Here is a 15,661-nt window from a genome sequence, read left to right on the forward strand (position 1 = left end):
ATTGCTAAAGGCTATCTTTGCCACCATGAAAAGAGAACCTAACTGAAAAATGAAGTCACACAGAGCCAAGAAATTAAGAGAAACAGATGCCAGGCAACAGGGCTTGAGCTACTGGATACAACCATGCCTGAAGTTAGACATCCCTACACTTTTCAGTTATGTGAAATTTAACGGGGGGGTGCTACCTTCTTAGCTCATCTGCAGGTGCAACAAGGCTGGTGTTGCATGGAGGCGGTGCTGGGGGCAGTTGAAGCTGCTCTTCTCAGGTCTTCCTTTTGTTCTTCCAATGTGCTGTCTGTTTTGTGCCCTCCAAACCCATAGTCTATTGGGGAGCTGATGAAATTAGGACAAAATGTACATCCTTGAAAATATAATTTACATCGAATTTAATCCTCACAACAGCCCTGTAAGGTAAGTTGATTAGTTAGGGTAATGGTAACTGCTTTGACAAGCAAACCCCAAAGTGGCTTAACACAATAGAAATTTATTTCTCACTCACATAATATTCCAAGGCAGGTGATCCTGTTGGAGGGTGGTATTGCTTCACTTGGTGAGCCAGGCGACCTACGTGTTACAGCTCCACCATCCTCCTGGGCCTCGGGGCCTCCTGCACCTACATTGCAGACAGGGATGGAAGAGCGCACCTGTCTCCTAAAGCCTCCACCTGAAAGCGACCATGCCCACTCCCATTCTATTGGTGGGAACTAGTCACATGGTCATACCAGGAAGCAAAGGAGCCTGGGAAATGTAGTCTCTGGCAGGGCAAGTGTCTTCCAGAGACAACTCTACCCTACAGTCTTTGTGAGAGATGGTGCAACAAAGAAGCTCCCTTTACCAGTGTCTGTTTAATCAGCTCACCAGGCTAACCAGTGCTCTCTGTCCTGTCTAAATACAACACCCCTGCCCCACACATCCCGAATGCTCACAGCTAGCAGGCCACTCTTGGGTGCCCTTGCTCCCTTTGGCTCTCTTCCACAGAATGCGTGTTATGGACCGAAAGTTTGTGTCTCCCCAAAATTCATATGTTGAAATCCTAACCCCCAATGTGATGGTATTGGGGGGTGGGGCTCTGGGGAGGTAACTAGGTCATGAGGATGGAGCCCTCATAAATGGGATTAGTGCCGCTACAGGAAGAGACACGAGAGGGCTTGCCTCCTCTCTCTGCTCTCCGCCGTGTGGGGACGCCTGGGGAGGACGGCTGTCTGCAAACCAGGAAGAGCGCTTGCACCAGGAACCTGACCACCTGGCACCCCGATCTCAGACTTCCAGCCTCCAGAACGGCGAGAAGCAAATGTTTGTTGTTGAAGCCATCCTGTCTATGGTATTCTGTTGTAGCAGCCCGAGCTGACGAAGACAAATGGCACATCTGCCAGGAATCTGTTGGGTTTGTCCCCAGATGAGTTTGTGCCAGCTGCACCTGTAATTGTGATGATGTAATTTAATCAGATATTCCATAAGCTGATGAAATATGAGTGCAAAAAGGCAGATATTTGTTTTCATGAAAACTCAGTGAAGAACTCAATAAAGATGAGTTGCTAAAAAAATACTGTCAAAATAGGTGTGCAAAAGATCTGGGGGAAAATTACCATGAGAATCTAGGGGAATTCTGCCCTCAAGTTGCTTCACAAGTGATTTCAGATCCTTGCTCCACTTGAAATAAACCAAAATGGGAACTCAGAAGACAGACTGTGGGTGTAGTTTATGTAAAGAGGACACTGTAAAAAGCCAATTAACAGTACCACACTCAAAGAACAGATTGCCAAATGTTCAAGATGTATGTCACATAAAATAATTCCCTGCTTCTTTAACTGGCTAACCACTGGTCCCAACTGAGCTGGATCCATGGGCTTCTATGGGATTATTACCCTGATTTTATAGGTGAATAAACTGAGGCCCAGAATAACAGCAGGTAAGGGGTGGAGCCAAGATCCCAAACCAGTCAGTCTTCTTGCAAAGTCTGTGCTCTTCTTTTCTATGCCAGGGATGTCCAAACCAACGTGTAATGATGGAGATGTTCTCCATCGGCTCTGTCCAATGGAGCAGACACTAGCACACGTGGCTAATAAGCACTTGAAACGTGTCTAGTGCAACTGAAGAACCCAGTTTTTAAATTTAATTTAATTTTAATTAATTTAAATATAAATGGCCACATATGGCTAGCGGCTACCATATGGGACAGCACAGCTCTGTGCTGCACTAACTTTACGACACGCCTTTCTTCATGTCTCAGGCTCTTTTATTTCTTTGTGTTGACCCTTTCCAGCCAATGATGTTGAAGCTGGTTACCTCAGGGTTATTGTAAATATTCAATAAGAACATGATTACTGGGGCCGGCTCTGTGGCCAAGTGGTTAGGTTCACGCGCTCCGCTGCGGCGGCCCAGGGTTCGGATCCTGGGCGCAGACATGGCACCGCTCGTCAGGCCACGTTGAGGCGGTGTCCCACATCCCACAACTAGAAGGACCTGCAACTAAGATATACAACTATGTACAGGGGGGGTTTCGGGAGATAAAAGCAGAAAAAAAAAAAAAAGAAAGATTGGCAACAGTTGTTAGCCCAGGTGCCAATCTTTGGCGGGGGGGGGGGAAGGAAGATTGGCAACAGTTGTTAGCCCAGGTGCCAATCTTTAAAAAAAACAAAAAACATGATTACCCTTAGACCTTGTTCCCAAGACAGACACAGATGAAGAGAAATTAATCCTGTTAATTTGCTATTTTCTTGTTTAACCTGAGGGGTGACACGAGAGTCACAAAGATTTATGAGCTTATTTCGCAGAAGAAAAAGAATGTCTTTAAGGAAGTTACGACCACCAGATAACCAGCCCCCAGCTGCCATTGATGCTCAGAAGTCTGGCTGCTCAAGGGCTTATCTGGAGTGAAGGAAACACGGATTTTCCCTTTGTTTCTCCTAAACTCCTTCTCCCAAGCCACTTAGCTCTATAAAAACCCCTGCCTTCTTATTTTTTTTTTTAAATTATTTTGAGGAAGTTTGGCTCTGAGCTATCATCTGCCGCCAATCCTCCTCTTTTTTGCTGAGGAAGATTGGCCCTGAGCTGACATCTGTGCTCATCTTCCTCTATTTTATATGTGGGACACCTGCCACAGTGTGGCTTGAGGAGTGGTGCTAGGTCCGCGCCCAGGACCTGAACTGGTGAACCCTGGGCTGCTGAAGCAGAGTGCACGAACTTAACCGCTACACTACTGGGCCAGCCCCCAAATCCCTACTTTCTTGTGGATTCGAGAGAACCTATCCTCCTGGCTTCTTGCCTTCCTGTTTTGGCCAATTCGAATAAACCTTTCTTCATCACCAACCACCTTTTGATGTCTCACTGATTAGCTGGTTGTGCACCAGGCACACGAACTTGAGATTAAGAGGTTCGGTATTAATGTGCTCTGAAATGCAAGCCCTGCCCCCTTTGATTAAGACATCTCTTGATTCCAATCCGTTATGTTGACGGGGGAACCAGAGAGGTGGGCGTTGGCAGGGGGAGGAGGGGCAGGCCTCCGTCAGCAACCGCTGAGCTCGAGTTGCCCTGTGGCAGCAGCCACCATCTTGTGGGAGCTCTGCTAAGCTCCTCAGGGCAGGGAGTGATGCCTGTAGGAGCCAGAGCTTGGCAGCAGGACAGGACGGCTCCCCATTTCCTTGAGAGTGTGACTTCAAGCAAATCACGGCCCCCCTTTGAGCCCTGGCTTCCTCGTCTGTAAGGTGGCATTCGGAGTGCCTGGTGTTGTGAGGGCAACATGACGTGATCCCTGCCAAGCGCCTTGCTCCGTGCTTGGATCATAGCAAATGTCACTCTAACCCTCAGAGCAGCCCTCCCCCTCAGACCAAAGGAGCAGCAGGAAAAAAACGGGGGTGGGATGAAGAAGGGGAGAGGTCTCTTTTAAAAAACACGTTATTGTGAAAATTCTCAATCGTACATGAAAGTAGAGAGAATAGTTTAATAAACCCCCATAGTCCGATCACTTACATTTTAAAATTATTAACTAGATAAAGGCTTTAACATCTTCATGAACCCAAACACATCCATCCTTAGGATGCTGAAGAACCAACTCCCAGTGGCTCCAATTAAATGGCCACAGCCTGTGATTAGGAATCCTCTGAGCAGCCCTGGAGGGTCCCAACAGTCAGAGACAGGGTCGTGCTCAGATAGCTGTCATTTGTCCCCCAAATAATGTCCTCATCAGCCTGGGAACAATGGAGCCCCTGACACTGGGAGTGACTATGTTGTTTCTCTGGTGATAGGATTCCTCTGGGTCCCCCAAACTATATGGTTTTTCTTTCAGTGCCTGGAAGATTCTGGAAGACCCCAAATTCCTACCTATAACATTCTTTAAACTAGCAAGAGGCAGCTTTTATTTTTTCTTTTCTTTCTTTCTTTTTCTTTTATTGTTTTTGCTGAGGAAGATTCACCCTGAGCTAACATCTGTACCAATGTTCCTCTATTTTGTACGGGGGTCACTGCCATGACATGGGTGATACGGAATGTAGGTCTGTGCCTGGGATCCGAACCCATGAACCCAGGCTGCCAAAGCAGAGCACACCAAACTTAACTGTTACGCCACGGGACTGGCCCCCAAGAGGCAGTTTTTAATCTCTTGCAACCCAGATCCCTAAATGATGCTCAGGCTGCAGAAAGGCCACAGCTGCCATCCTGAAGGAGCTGACACCTATCGTCCGCTGAGGTCAAAATAATCCATTCTTTTAGGCGAGAGTCAAGAGTCAGATCTTATCAGGGAAAACACCCAGGCCCTCTGTCCTTCTGGAAAATTACTGAGGCTATATTTTAACTATAAAAATCAATCCTTTAAGATCCCAGTAGGCCTGGGGAATCAGCAGTGTGGAAAAAGAAAAGAAGAAATTAATGGGGTGGATGGGGTGCTAACGTGTGCCGAGCTCCTACTCCATGCTGAGTGCTCCTTCCCACTTTCAGTCCACCCTCACAGGAACACCATGAGGCAGATATTTGTACCCCTACATCACAGATGAGGAAACTGAGGCTCAGAAAGGTGAAGCTGCTTACCCACGATGGAAGCGAGGAAGCGAGGTCGGGCTCACTCAGAAACTCATGCTCTTTCATAACCACCGCCCTACAGTGTGTGCCTTAGATGACAGGCTCTCTCTCTGAGCTTCGCTTTCCTCTCCCCGACTTGGGACTGGCAAAGCCTGCCAGGCTGACAAAGGTTTCAGAAGGGTCTAGACTCACAAGGGAGGGGAAGTGCACTGTGAGGTGCCCAGGGCCCAGTGGGGACTGGGATTACCTTTCCCATCACCCTCAAAGCCAGCAAACTTAGACTCCGGAAGAAGAAGATCTGAGGCCTCGCTGAGGGGCCACAGGCGGGACTCTGGCATGAAGGGACAGAGGACAATCATTAGGTCCCCTCAGGTTCCCAGAGGAGGAAGAAGGGGAGGAGGCAGAGGGCGGGGGAGCTGCGGGGGGTGCCTGGGGGTGTTGCTGTTTTTGGTGACTGCTCAGCTGATGGTTTTCCAAGCTGAGAAACACACATACACAGACTCTAACCTCCTCTGGCTTAAAATAGAGCCACTGAACTGAAAATGCCAAGCACAGGGCAGTCACCTGCCCGGTGGGGGGATACAGCTCCCCCATGACCCCAATAATACCCACCCCCAGTGGACAAATTTGACAAAGCACCTCTCAGCTGCGTGTCACAGGGTCCTCACAATGGTGGGGGCAGACAGCCAGCCAGGGCTCCTCAGCCCCATCTTAGAGATTAGGAAAGTGAGGTCCAGAGAGGAGATAGGAGGGTGGTAAAGCCAGCAGCATCTTGCCTGACAAAGCAGCCTGTGAACTGGAAGGATCGTGACCTCGGGGGCCAGACAGTCCTGAGTTCAAGTCTGGGTTCAGCCACTTCCTGGCTGTGAGGACTTAGCAAGCAAAGCCGTTCTCCTTTGTGCCTGAGCTTCCCGCACTGGGAAGTGAGGGCTCCATCAGTACCGTCTGTGAATGTGCCTGGCACGGACAGGTGCCCAGCAGTTTGAGCTTTGCCATGCTTCTGGAAAAAGAATTCTTGACATCTGCAGGCAGACAGTCAGTCATAAAAAGGGAGGAAAAGTATTTTCCTGCTACTGGGCACCTGGAAAGTGACTCACAATATCTATTATAACCCTCGACATGGTCCTATGAGGTGGGCATTACTATTACCCCCACTTCTCAGATGGGAAAAGCAAGGCGTAGAGAAGTAGAAGTGTTCTATCCTCAGACACGCAACGAGAAAGTGGAGGAGCTGGAACTGGAACCCAGGCCTCATTGACTCCAGCTGTGTTCACGACCAGGCCTCATTAACTGTCCCGGGAACGGGCCCCAGCCTTCCCCTGAAAACAAGCCTCCTTCACCCCACAGTCCCAACAAGCCCTTCTCAGGCCCTTCTCGGGTTGTAGGTCCTTGGTGCCCCTCCTCCTGCCCCCACTCTGAGACCGTAGGCCAGGTTTCTGCTCCTCTGAAGTCTGGGCAGGAATCAGAAAATTGACCTTGCTGATGCCATTGCTAAAAATAAGGCTGGCAGCAGTGCCAGCACCCTGTTCCTGGGCCACTGAGCTGCAGTCCTGCTTCTCAGGGGAACAGGAACCCAAGGCCCCCTCTCCCCGGCACTGGGCGCCGATTCTGCCTGAGAACTGAGTCAGGGCACACGCTGGGTGTAATGTCTCTACGGCCCGGGTGTTTGCTCACTTGCCATATCTGCAAGAGTGGCTAACAGGTCGACACAAGTCCTCAGGCTGGGCTCTGCTCTCGGCGCTTCCCATCTACTGGCTCATGGAATCCGCACCACCACTATGCAGTACACACCCAGCACTGCAGTGGTACTGTGGCAGTTCCCTGTTGCTGCTGTGACAAATGATCACAAATCGAGCAGCTGAAACAACACAAATGGATTATCTGCCGGTTCTGTAGGATGGAGGTCTACACAGGTGGCACTGGCTAAAATCGAGGTGTTGGCAGGACCACGTGCCTTTCTCGAGGCTCTGGGGAGGAATGTGTTTCCTCGCCTTTTCCAGACGCTAGAAATCGCCTGCCCTCCTTGGCTCGTGGCGCCTCTTCCATCTTCACAGCCAGCACCATCGGGCCGGGTGCTTCTCATCTTGCATCTCGCTGGTTCTCCCTCTTGTGCCTCCCTCTCTTGATTATAAGGACCCTTGTGATTACATTGGCCCACCCAGATAACCCAGGAGGATCTCCCATCTCAAGGTCAGCTGATTAGCAGCCTGAATCCCCCTTTGCTATGTAACCCAACATGTTTACAGGTCCCAGGGACAGGACGTGGGCATGTTTGGGGCGCCATTATTCTGCTGACCACAGCACCTTGTATAGGAACTTTTCTAACCCCATTTTACTGGTGTGGAAACTGAGGCATGACAAGTTCACACAGGTGGTAAGCAACAGAAGGGGGATATGAACCCACTTGGGGTGCAGAGTCCAGGCTCTTCTACATGCTGTGGCTGCTCATTTGTCCTCAGACAGTCACTGGCTGTGTGCTCTGTGCCAGATCCATGGGCTGGGGACAGAGAGGTGACCAAGATAGGATCCTTTCAGGGGGACACAGATGTAGAATGCAAGAATGACAGTGCAAGGAGAGGACTGCAAGATGGCAGGGGCCAGAGGCCTCTGGGAGCACAGAGGAGGGGCGCCTGAGGAGGAGTCAGGAGAGAAGTCCAGCCAAGCTGAGAGCTGAAGACCTGAGAGGGTGTCAGCCAGCCGCACCCACGGCATCAGGAGACTGTGATGATCAAATGCGTTAATACTTGTAAAGTGCTTTGGCTGTGTCTGGCCCCTGGCAGGCCTGCAATAAATGCTGGCTGTCGAGTGGGATGGGGAAAGGACTGTTTCAAGCAGAGCAAGAGTTTGTGCAAGGAGCTGCCAGGTTAGCGTGGCTGGAGCAAAAAATGCACACGGGCTGCGGAGAGAGAGGCTGGAGCAGTGCTGGGGGGACAGGCGATGCAAGCCAAGGCTGCGGCGGAGCTGTGGGAAGGCAGATGCTCCGGAGAGCTGTGAGAGAGGCTGCCAGGGCTCTGCCCAGAATCTCCGCGAAGGTCCACCCAGGACTCTGAAAGGAGTGTCCCCTTGGTGCTGGGAGGCAGGAGTGGATTCCTCGGGGAGTGAGGTCAATGGAAGGCTCCTCAAGCACCCAGCTGTTCAGGCCAACGACCCAGGGGTCATCCTTGAGCCCTCCTGTTTGCCGTCCACATCCAGCACATCAGGAAGTCGTGTTGCTCCATGCATCGGGGGGCTGTGGTAAGAGATTGACCCCATATCTCAGGGGCTTAACGCAACAGAAGTTCAAAAGAGGAGTCCCTGGTTGGGGGACAGCCTCACAATGTGTCTGTCAGGCACCCAGCTCCTTTCACTCTGTGGCTCTGCTCTCCTCTAAGGACTTCAGGTCTCCACACTCAGCCTGCAGCTGCGGGAAGGGAGATGGAGCACAGCATGTGGGGGAGTTTTATGGGCCAGGCCTGGTAGTGGCTCATGTCACTTCTGCCTTCATTCCAGTGGCTACAGCTCAGTCACACGGACACTCCTTTCTGCACAGGAGGCTGGGAATAGTGGCTAGCTGCGTGCCCAGCTCCACTGGCCTGACATAGCCCAGGTCCATCCACTTCTCTCCACCTCCAGAGCTGTGCCCCTAGCCCAGGCCACCCTCAGAGGCGTTTGGACTACAAGTCTCCCAGCTGGACTCCACTCTTAGCCCCCATCCCTTTCCCACAAGACAACAGCCAGAATGCTCTTTTTCAAAAAGTCATTCAGATCATGGGCGTTGGTTTTCCTGTTTGCAGCCTTTCCAATTGTACTGAAGAATAAACCCGAATAAGGGCCAGTAAGACTCTGTGTGAAGTCGCCTCTCTATCTTCCTTCTGCTGCCCCCTCCACACCGCCCCCAGCGCCCCAATTCTCTTGGCTCCAGCCACACCAGCTTCTCTGCTTAAAGGACTTGCCCTTGCTGTCTGGCTGCTGCCCTCCCCAGACAGGCCTTCTCCCAGCACCTTAGCTGGTGGTACCCACCTGCCCCCAGAAACTGTTCTCCTTCTTTCTCACACTTGTCTTAAACCACCTTTTTGTTTGTTTTTTAGCCAACTCTCCTTTCTAGGATATCAGCTCTGTTTACCGCAGGAATCTTGTTTGCACCGGTAGGTGCTTGATAAATATTTGTTGACTGACTGACCCAATGAAAGAATGAATGACTTGTCCAAGGTCACAGGACGAGACAGGGGTGGAGACAGGACTTCTGCAGACCTGGGCTTTGGGTGCTGTGCCCCAGCCGTCACTGTTTGCAGACACAGTAGCCCCGGGGCGCCGGCGGGTAAACAAAGGCAGATGTGTGGGAGGGGCAGGGAAGGGGCAGCTGGAGGAGCCCTCTCGGCCCTCCTCCCCGGCCCCCCGCCAAGGCCCAGACCCTGTGTGCCGCCGCCGCGTGGGGCGCGGGCGAAGGGTGGGGGACAGGGCGCGGGCGCTGGAGGGGCAGCAGGCGGGGCGGGGGCACTGGAGGGGCGGGGCGGGGGTGCTGGAGGGGCAGGGGGCGGGGCGGGGGTGCTGGAGGGGCATGGGGCGGGGCGGGGCGGGGCGCGGGCGCTGGAGGGGCGGGGCGGGGGTGCTGGAGGGGCAGGGGGCGGGGCGGGGCGGGGCGCGGGCGCTGGAGGGGCGGGGCGGGGGTGCTGGAGGGGCAGGGGGCGGGGCGGGGCGGGGCGCGGGCGCTGGAGGGGCGGGGCGGGGCGGGCGGGCGTCGGGGACCAGCTGGGGTCCGGGCCCGGGGTCCGGGGTCGGGGCCGGGGCCGGGGCCGGGGCCCCGCCGGGGCCAGGGCCGGGCTGGGCGCCGCCATGCGGGAGCCGAGCGTGCGCGCGGCGGCGCTCGTGCTGTGCATCCTGTCCTACCTGCTGGTGGGCGCCGCCGTCTTCGACGCGCTCGAGTCCGAGGCGGAGAGCGGCCGGCAGCGGCTGCTGGCCCGGAAGCGCGGCGAGCTGCGGCGCAAGTACGGCTTCTCGGCCGAGGACGACCACGAGCTGGAGCGCCTGGCGCTGCAGGCCGAGCCGCACCGTGCTGGGCGCCGGTGGAAGTTCGCCGGCTCCTTCTACTTCGCCATCACCGTCATCACCACCATCGGTGAGCGGCCCCGGCGCCCCCCCTCGGCGCTCGCTCCAAGCCGGGCGGTGGGTTGAATCCCCCTCTGCCCCTGCCCAGCTGGGTGACTTCGAACGAGTCATTTCAGCTCACCGAGCCTCACTGGCCCCCCCTGCTGAATGGGGCTGTTGCTCCACGCAGGCAGGGCTGGGAGGAGTCAGGAGGTCAAGGTGGCCAAGAGGCCGGCACGCAGGAATGCCCAGAAAACGTCCCAGGGTCTGGGAGACAGACGAGGTGGGGCCAGAAGCCCAAGGTGCTGGAGTTGCTTCATTGCCTGGCTGCATCACCCTAGCTGTGTGACCTCGGACAAGTTGCTTAACCTCTCTGAGCCTCAGTTTTCCCCGCTGTAAAATAGAGGTGCTAAAAGGCCCTATCTCAGGGTTCTGGTGGGATGATTATTATCGAGGAGATAATATATGCAGAAAGTTTTAGCATAGGCACTGACACATAGAAAGCACTAAAAAAGATTAATTTTTGTATTATAATAATTGTTATTTTGTTTATTGTTACTCTGTGAGACCAGGGCCGTAGTCTGTCTTAGTCACTGCAGTAAGGCCAGTCCCTAGCGCGTAGTTGACGCTCAATAAATATTTGTTGAAGGAATGACTGATTACCACAAGCTTTGGACCTCACCCTCAGGGATCCAGCGCAGTTTCTCGGCATCTGGACTGCCAGCCGTTGCCATGGCTACCGTCTGGCTGGTACCTGCTGTGCCTAAGCCTAGGGAAGCAGGAAAGGAAAGCAGCAGGCTCTGTGGGGCTCCACGCTGGGTGCCAGTCACTCCCCGGCCCCGCGGTGGATGTCCAGGCACCCCTTTGGGCTTGGACCAGCACCCTGAAGCCCGTACCTTGGAGAAAGTTTCTCGTGATGCTCTTGCAAGTGAGTGTGAGCTGTGGGTTAGAAGCCTGAGTTGGGCAATTGCATTCAGAGAACAGAGTTCTCATCTCTGTTGCCCCCTGCCTTCTCCCGCAATTGATTGCACCTCTCTGAGCCCTGGTGTCCTCAACTGCAAAATGCACTTGTTCCAACCACTGGGTAGTTGCCAGCTTTAAATGAGGTCAAGCATGTAAAATGCTTGGCACAGTGCCTGAGGCTAAATAGGCGCTATTCATTAGTAATAACAACAATTCATTCTTTGCCAGCTGTAGGCCCAGCTCCCATTCAGCCCTTTGCCCCCAGCCCCTGTCAGTATGGCACCCCTGCTTCCTTATCTGGGCTCAACCTAAGACCTTCCCTGTCTCCGCCCCCAGTGGTGTGGGACCCCATCCACCTCTTCTGCCCTCCCCCACATTATTCGGAGGCCTCCCGGCTGGGGTGCCCTCCTCTCCTGGTTGTTCCCCACTGACAAGCACTGGCAGCCTGGGAAAAGGGACGGAGTTGAAACAGCAGTTTTGCATTTTCTGGCCACCTGGGGGCGCCGGCCCTTGCTGTGAGGTCCGGGCTGCATCAGCCAGCCTTGCAGCCAGCCAGGTGCCAGAACCCAGCAGCCTGAGTGGGGCATGGACGGCAGAGAGGCACTGAGAGGCAACCGACGATAGTGGGTAATAGCTCTGGGCAGCTTCCTCCCTCTAGCCTAGTTTCCTTATCTAAAATGGGGATAATGATATCTCCTACAGTCATTGGGAGGGTTAAATAAGATAATCCATGTAGAGTATCCAGCACGTTTAGTTATTACCATTATTCATCCCTCTCTGCCCAAACCGACATAGCCCCAGACAGCTGGAAACAGCACCGCCTCGCCGCTTATTCCTCACGAGGCTCCTCTGTCTTACACTCAGCACCCCTTGAATTTGGTTTGATTGTTATTATTATTGATTATTGAACTTTCATTGAGCCCTTAGCCTGTGTCAGGCTGTGTGCAGGGCATGGGTGATTAGGGGCACAGAGAGCGACCGGCATGGTCTCTGGCCTCAAGGATCTCACAGGCTAGTGGTGGACAGAGGTCCCCCCGCCCCCAAATAACAGATGGGACCGCAATAGAAATGGGGAAGTGGAGCCATAGGTCTTTAAAGACGTATATTGTGTTGACATCTTGGATCAGTTATAGATGCACACAGTACACACGTCACATGGTACAAAAGGGTATGGAATGAAAAAGGAAGTCTTGCTCTTGCCCTGACCCTCAACCCACAGGGCCCTGTTCCTGCATCAAATAGTTACCAGTGTCTTGTGTATCCTTCCAGATGTGTTCTCTGTGCATTCCTTTAAAACGCACACACACATTTTTATAGGCATCATGTTATACACACTTGCTTTTTTAACTTAATATATTTTGGCGATGTTTTTATGTCAGTCGCTAAAGAATTCTGTCATCTTTTTCATGGCAGTATAGCAGCTCTTCTCAACTTTGGCACTGTTGACATTTTGGACTGGATAATTCTTTGTCGTGGGGTTGTCCTGGGCATTGCAGAATGTTTGGCAGCATCCCTGGCCTCTACCCACTAGATGCCAGTAGCACACAACCATTACCTCCCAGTTGTGACAACCAAAAATGTCTCCAGACATTGCCAAATGTCCCCTCAGGGACAGAATCACCCCTGGTTGGAGTCCCTGCTGTGCAGTATTCCATCGTTTGGATGGCACTGTGATTTATTATTCAACCAGGCCCCTAACGATGGACACTTTGGTTGTTTCTGCTTTTCACTGTGAGCAACAGTGCTTCGGTGAGGACCCGTGTGCACACATCACTGTGTACATGTCTGTGTTTTGGAGGACTAACTTCCTGCCTGCAGACCCGCATAGGCCAAAGGGTTTGTGTCTTTTACATTTGGCAGATGGGGCCAATTTGCCAGGAATATTCTGTTGGGGAAGGTCCACCTGAGTTTTCCTGGGTTACGGGCCCCTTTGAGAACACCGTGGAAGCTCTCTTGGAAGACACATACCCTGTCATTCCAAGGCGATGGCTCGGTGTTCCAGGATCAAGGAAGCCCCTCATGTTGAGGTCCCCTCCAACAGTTGGGGGCACCCAGTGAAGAGTCACTACACCAGACTGAAGAGGTGTTTAGTGAGGGCTGGCGTGGAGCAGGATCTGGGGACGGAGATGTGGCCTGGGGCAGGGGAATCGGGCAAACCAGGGAAGGAAAGACCGTGAGAAAGGGCATGAAGATGGGGGACATGCTGGCCGGGGAAACAGCATGAGGGGAGGTTGGAGAGGACTCAGATCATGAAGGACTCCGACACCAGGTCAGAACTGGAACTTTACGCTGTGGGTCCTGGGGAACCACAGAAGATTTTGCTCTTTTTTTTTCATCAAAGCACAATTCACATACAGTAACATTCACTGTTTTCCAGGGTACACTTCTGTGAGTTTTAACAAATGATCTGTCGAGTAACTGCAGCCGGGATCAAGACACAGAATATTTCCATCACTCTGGAAAATTCTGTCAAGCCCCTTTGTGGTTAACCCCTCCTCCAGCCTCAATGACTGGCAACCACAGATCTGTTCTCTGTCCCCATAGTTTTGTCAGAATGTCATTTAAATGGAACCATGCAGTACGTAGCCTTTTGACCTTGGCGTCTTTCACTCAGCGCAATACATGTGAGAGCCATCTTTTGCGCCGCAGGTAACAGTAGTTCATTCCTCTCTGTTGTTGAAAAGAATGCCATTGTATGGATGTACCGCAGGTGCTTTTTCCTTCCCCAGCTGAGGGACATTTGGGTTGCTTACTATCTGGGGTGATTATGGATAACCATGAAAGGTTTTAAAGCCGGGGAATGACCTAGTTAGAACCAGCATTTCGAGATGCTCTGCTGGCTTTGGGGATGGGAAGAGAGACCCTGCAGGAAGGCAAGAGCGTTGTTAGATGGAGCTGGGCACTCACCGACCCTCCCCTCCCCTCCGCTCTCCCCCCAGGGTACGGCCATGCCGCGCCAGGCACGGACTCGGGCAAGGTCTTCTGCATGTTCTATGCGCTCCTGGGCATCCCCCTGACGCTGGTCACCTTCCAGAGCCTGGGCGAGCGGCTGAACGCGCTGGTGCGGCGCCTCCTGCTGGCGGCGAAGCGCTGCCTGGGCCTGCGGCGGCCGCGCGTGTCCACCGAGAACATGGTGGTGGCCGGGCTGCTGGTGTGCGCGGCCACCCTGGCCCTCGGGGCCGCCGCCTTCGCGCACTTCGAGGGCTGGACCTTCTTCCACGCCTACTACTACTGCTTCATCACCCTCACCACCATCGGTTTTGGCGACTTCGTGGCGCTGCAGAGGGACGAGGCGCTGCAGAGGAAGCCGCCCTACGTGGCTTTCAGCTTCCTCTACATCCTCTTGGGGCTCACGGTCATCGGCGCCTTCCTCAACCTTGTGGTCCTGCGCTTCCTCGCCGCCAGCACCGGCGCGCTCGAGCGCGCTGCCCGCCGCGCCGGCCCGCTCCGCCTGGGGGCGCCCGAGAGCCGCGGCCGCTGCCCGGCCCGCCGCCCCGCCCGCCCCGGGGGCCCCGCCTCGGTCTCCCACCGCGTCCACCAGCTGGAGGTGTGGGCCCGCGACAATCTGGGCTTCTCGCCCCCCGCGAGCCCGAGGGCTGTGGGCGGCGGCAGGGCAGGCGGGCCTCTGGCCCGGCGGAAGTCCATCTAACAGCCTCCCCCGCCGGGGGTGGGTCCCGGACTCGGAGGGTCCGGGTTCACCTATCAGTGCACCCTCCGCAGAGCTTGGGGAGGGGGGAGGGGCCGTGGCCTCAGGCCGTCTTCTGCCACGAGCAGTTTCTCATTCCCTTCTGTGGCGAGCCCCTCCCTCCTCTCCAAAAACATATTAAACTCGCATCAGAAGCACAACGCTACTCTAAAATCACCCTGTAGGTGCAAGTCCCTTGTAGCCCACATTGAGGAAGGCGTGGCCCCATCGGTCACCTGAGAGAGGCCTCCACAGGCCCCTGTCACTACCTGGCCCTCCGGAGCACAAACAGGTGGCTGTTCCTCTGTTGTGCGAAGACGCTGGCTTTCCGGGTTGTAGGGGATGTGGACGACTTTCAACACGGGAATCCCACCGGTGAGGCCAGCTGTTCACACTATGTGCAGCACAGGGATCAGATGGACTGAAGGAAAAGGTCTCCCGTCCAGTGTAGACGAGTGGGCACATCTCTGCCCTGTTTAAATGGTGGCTCGTTCTTTGCTCAGTGTGTAGAGAGGAGCTGGCCTGTGTGTAAATGAAGTACACCTCCCTTGTCCCCCTAAGCTGAGGCTCTTTGTCCTTGGCCAGCCCCCCTTCAGCATGAGGGGGGCCTTGCTGACACCCACCATGTCACTGGGGCCACCTAGATGCACTCAAATCCTGTGGGACAAGCTATCTTCCCGGAGCTGTGTGATCTGGGGCCTGCCAATCACCCACAATATGACCTTGGGGAATCTCATCCCCTACCTGGGCCTCAGTTTCCACATCTGTAAAATGACTGGGTTCACTCAGAATTCTGTTCCCTCCTGTGCACCTCTGGAATGGTTCCTGGGACAGGCCCCTGCCCCATAGGAGGGCATTAACAAAGCCCACGGTGGGGCATACTGGCACCCCATAGCACTCAGCTCCTCAAAACACCAACTGCCCTTAGCTTCCCGG

The 15,661-nt window shown here is 54.0% G+C and overlaps 1 protein-coding gene across 1 annotated transcript; it reads left to right on the forward strand.

The window, feature by feature from the left end:
- The first annotated feature begins 9,718 nt into the window (after nucleotides 1-9,718).
- Nucleotides 9,719-15,285, forward strand: KCNK15 (potassium two pore domain channel subfamily K member 15). Its single transcript, XM_070588394.1, has 2 exons — nucleotides 9,719-10,108; nucleotides 13,980-15,285. The coding sequence occupies exons 1-2, from the start codon at nucleotides 9,826-9,828 to the stop codon at nucleotides 14,687-14,689; spliced, it is 993 nt and encodes a 330-aa protein (XP_070444495.1). The 5' UTR covers nucleotides 9,719-9,825; the 3' UTR covers nucleotides 14,690-15,285.
- The last annotated feature ends 376 nt before the right edge of the window (nucleotides 15,286-15,661 follow it).

Source organism: Equus przewalskii, chromosome 21, assembly GCF_037783145.1.
Source record: "Equus przewalskii isolate Varuska chromosome 21, EquPr2, whole genome shotgun sequence".
In the NCBI taxonomy this organism is placed as follows: domain Eukaryota; kingdom Metazoa; phylum Chordata; class Mammalia; order Perissodactyla; family Equidae; genus Equus; species Equus przewalskii.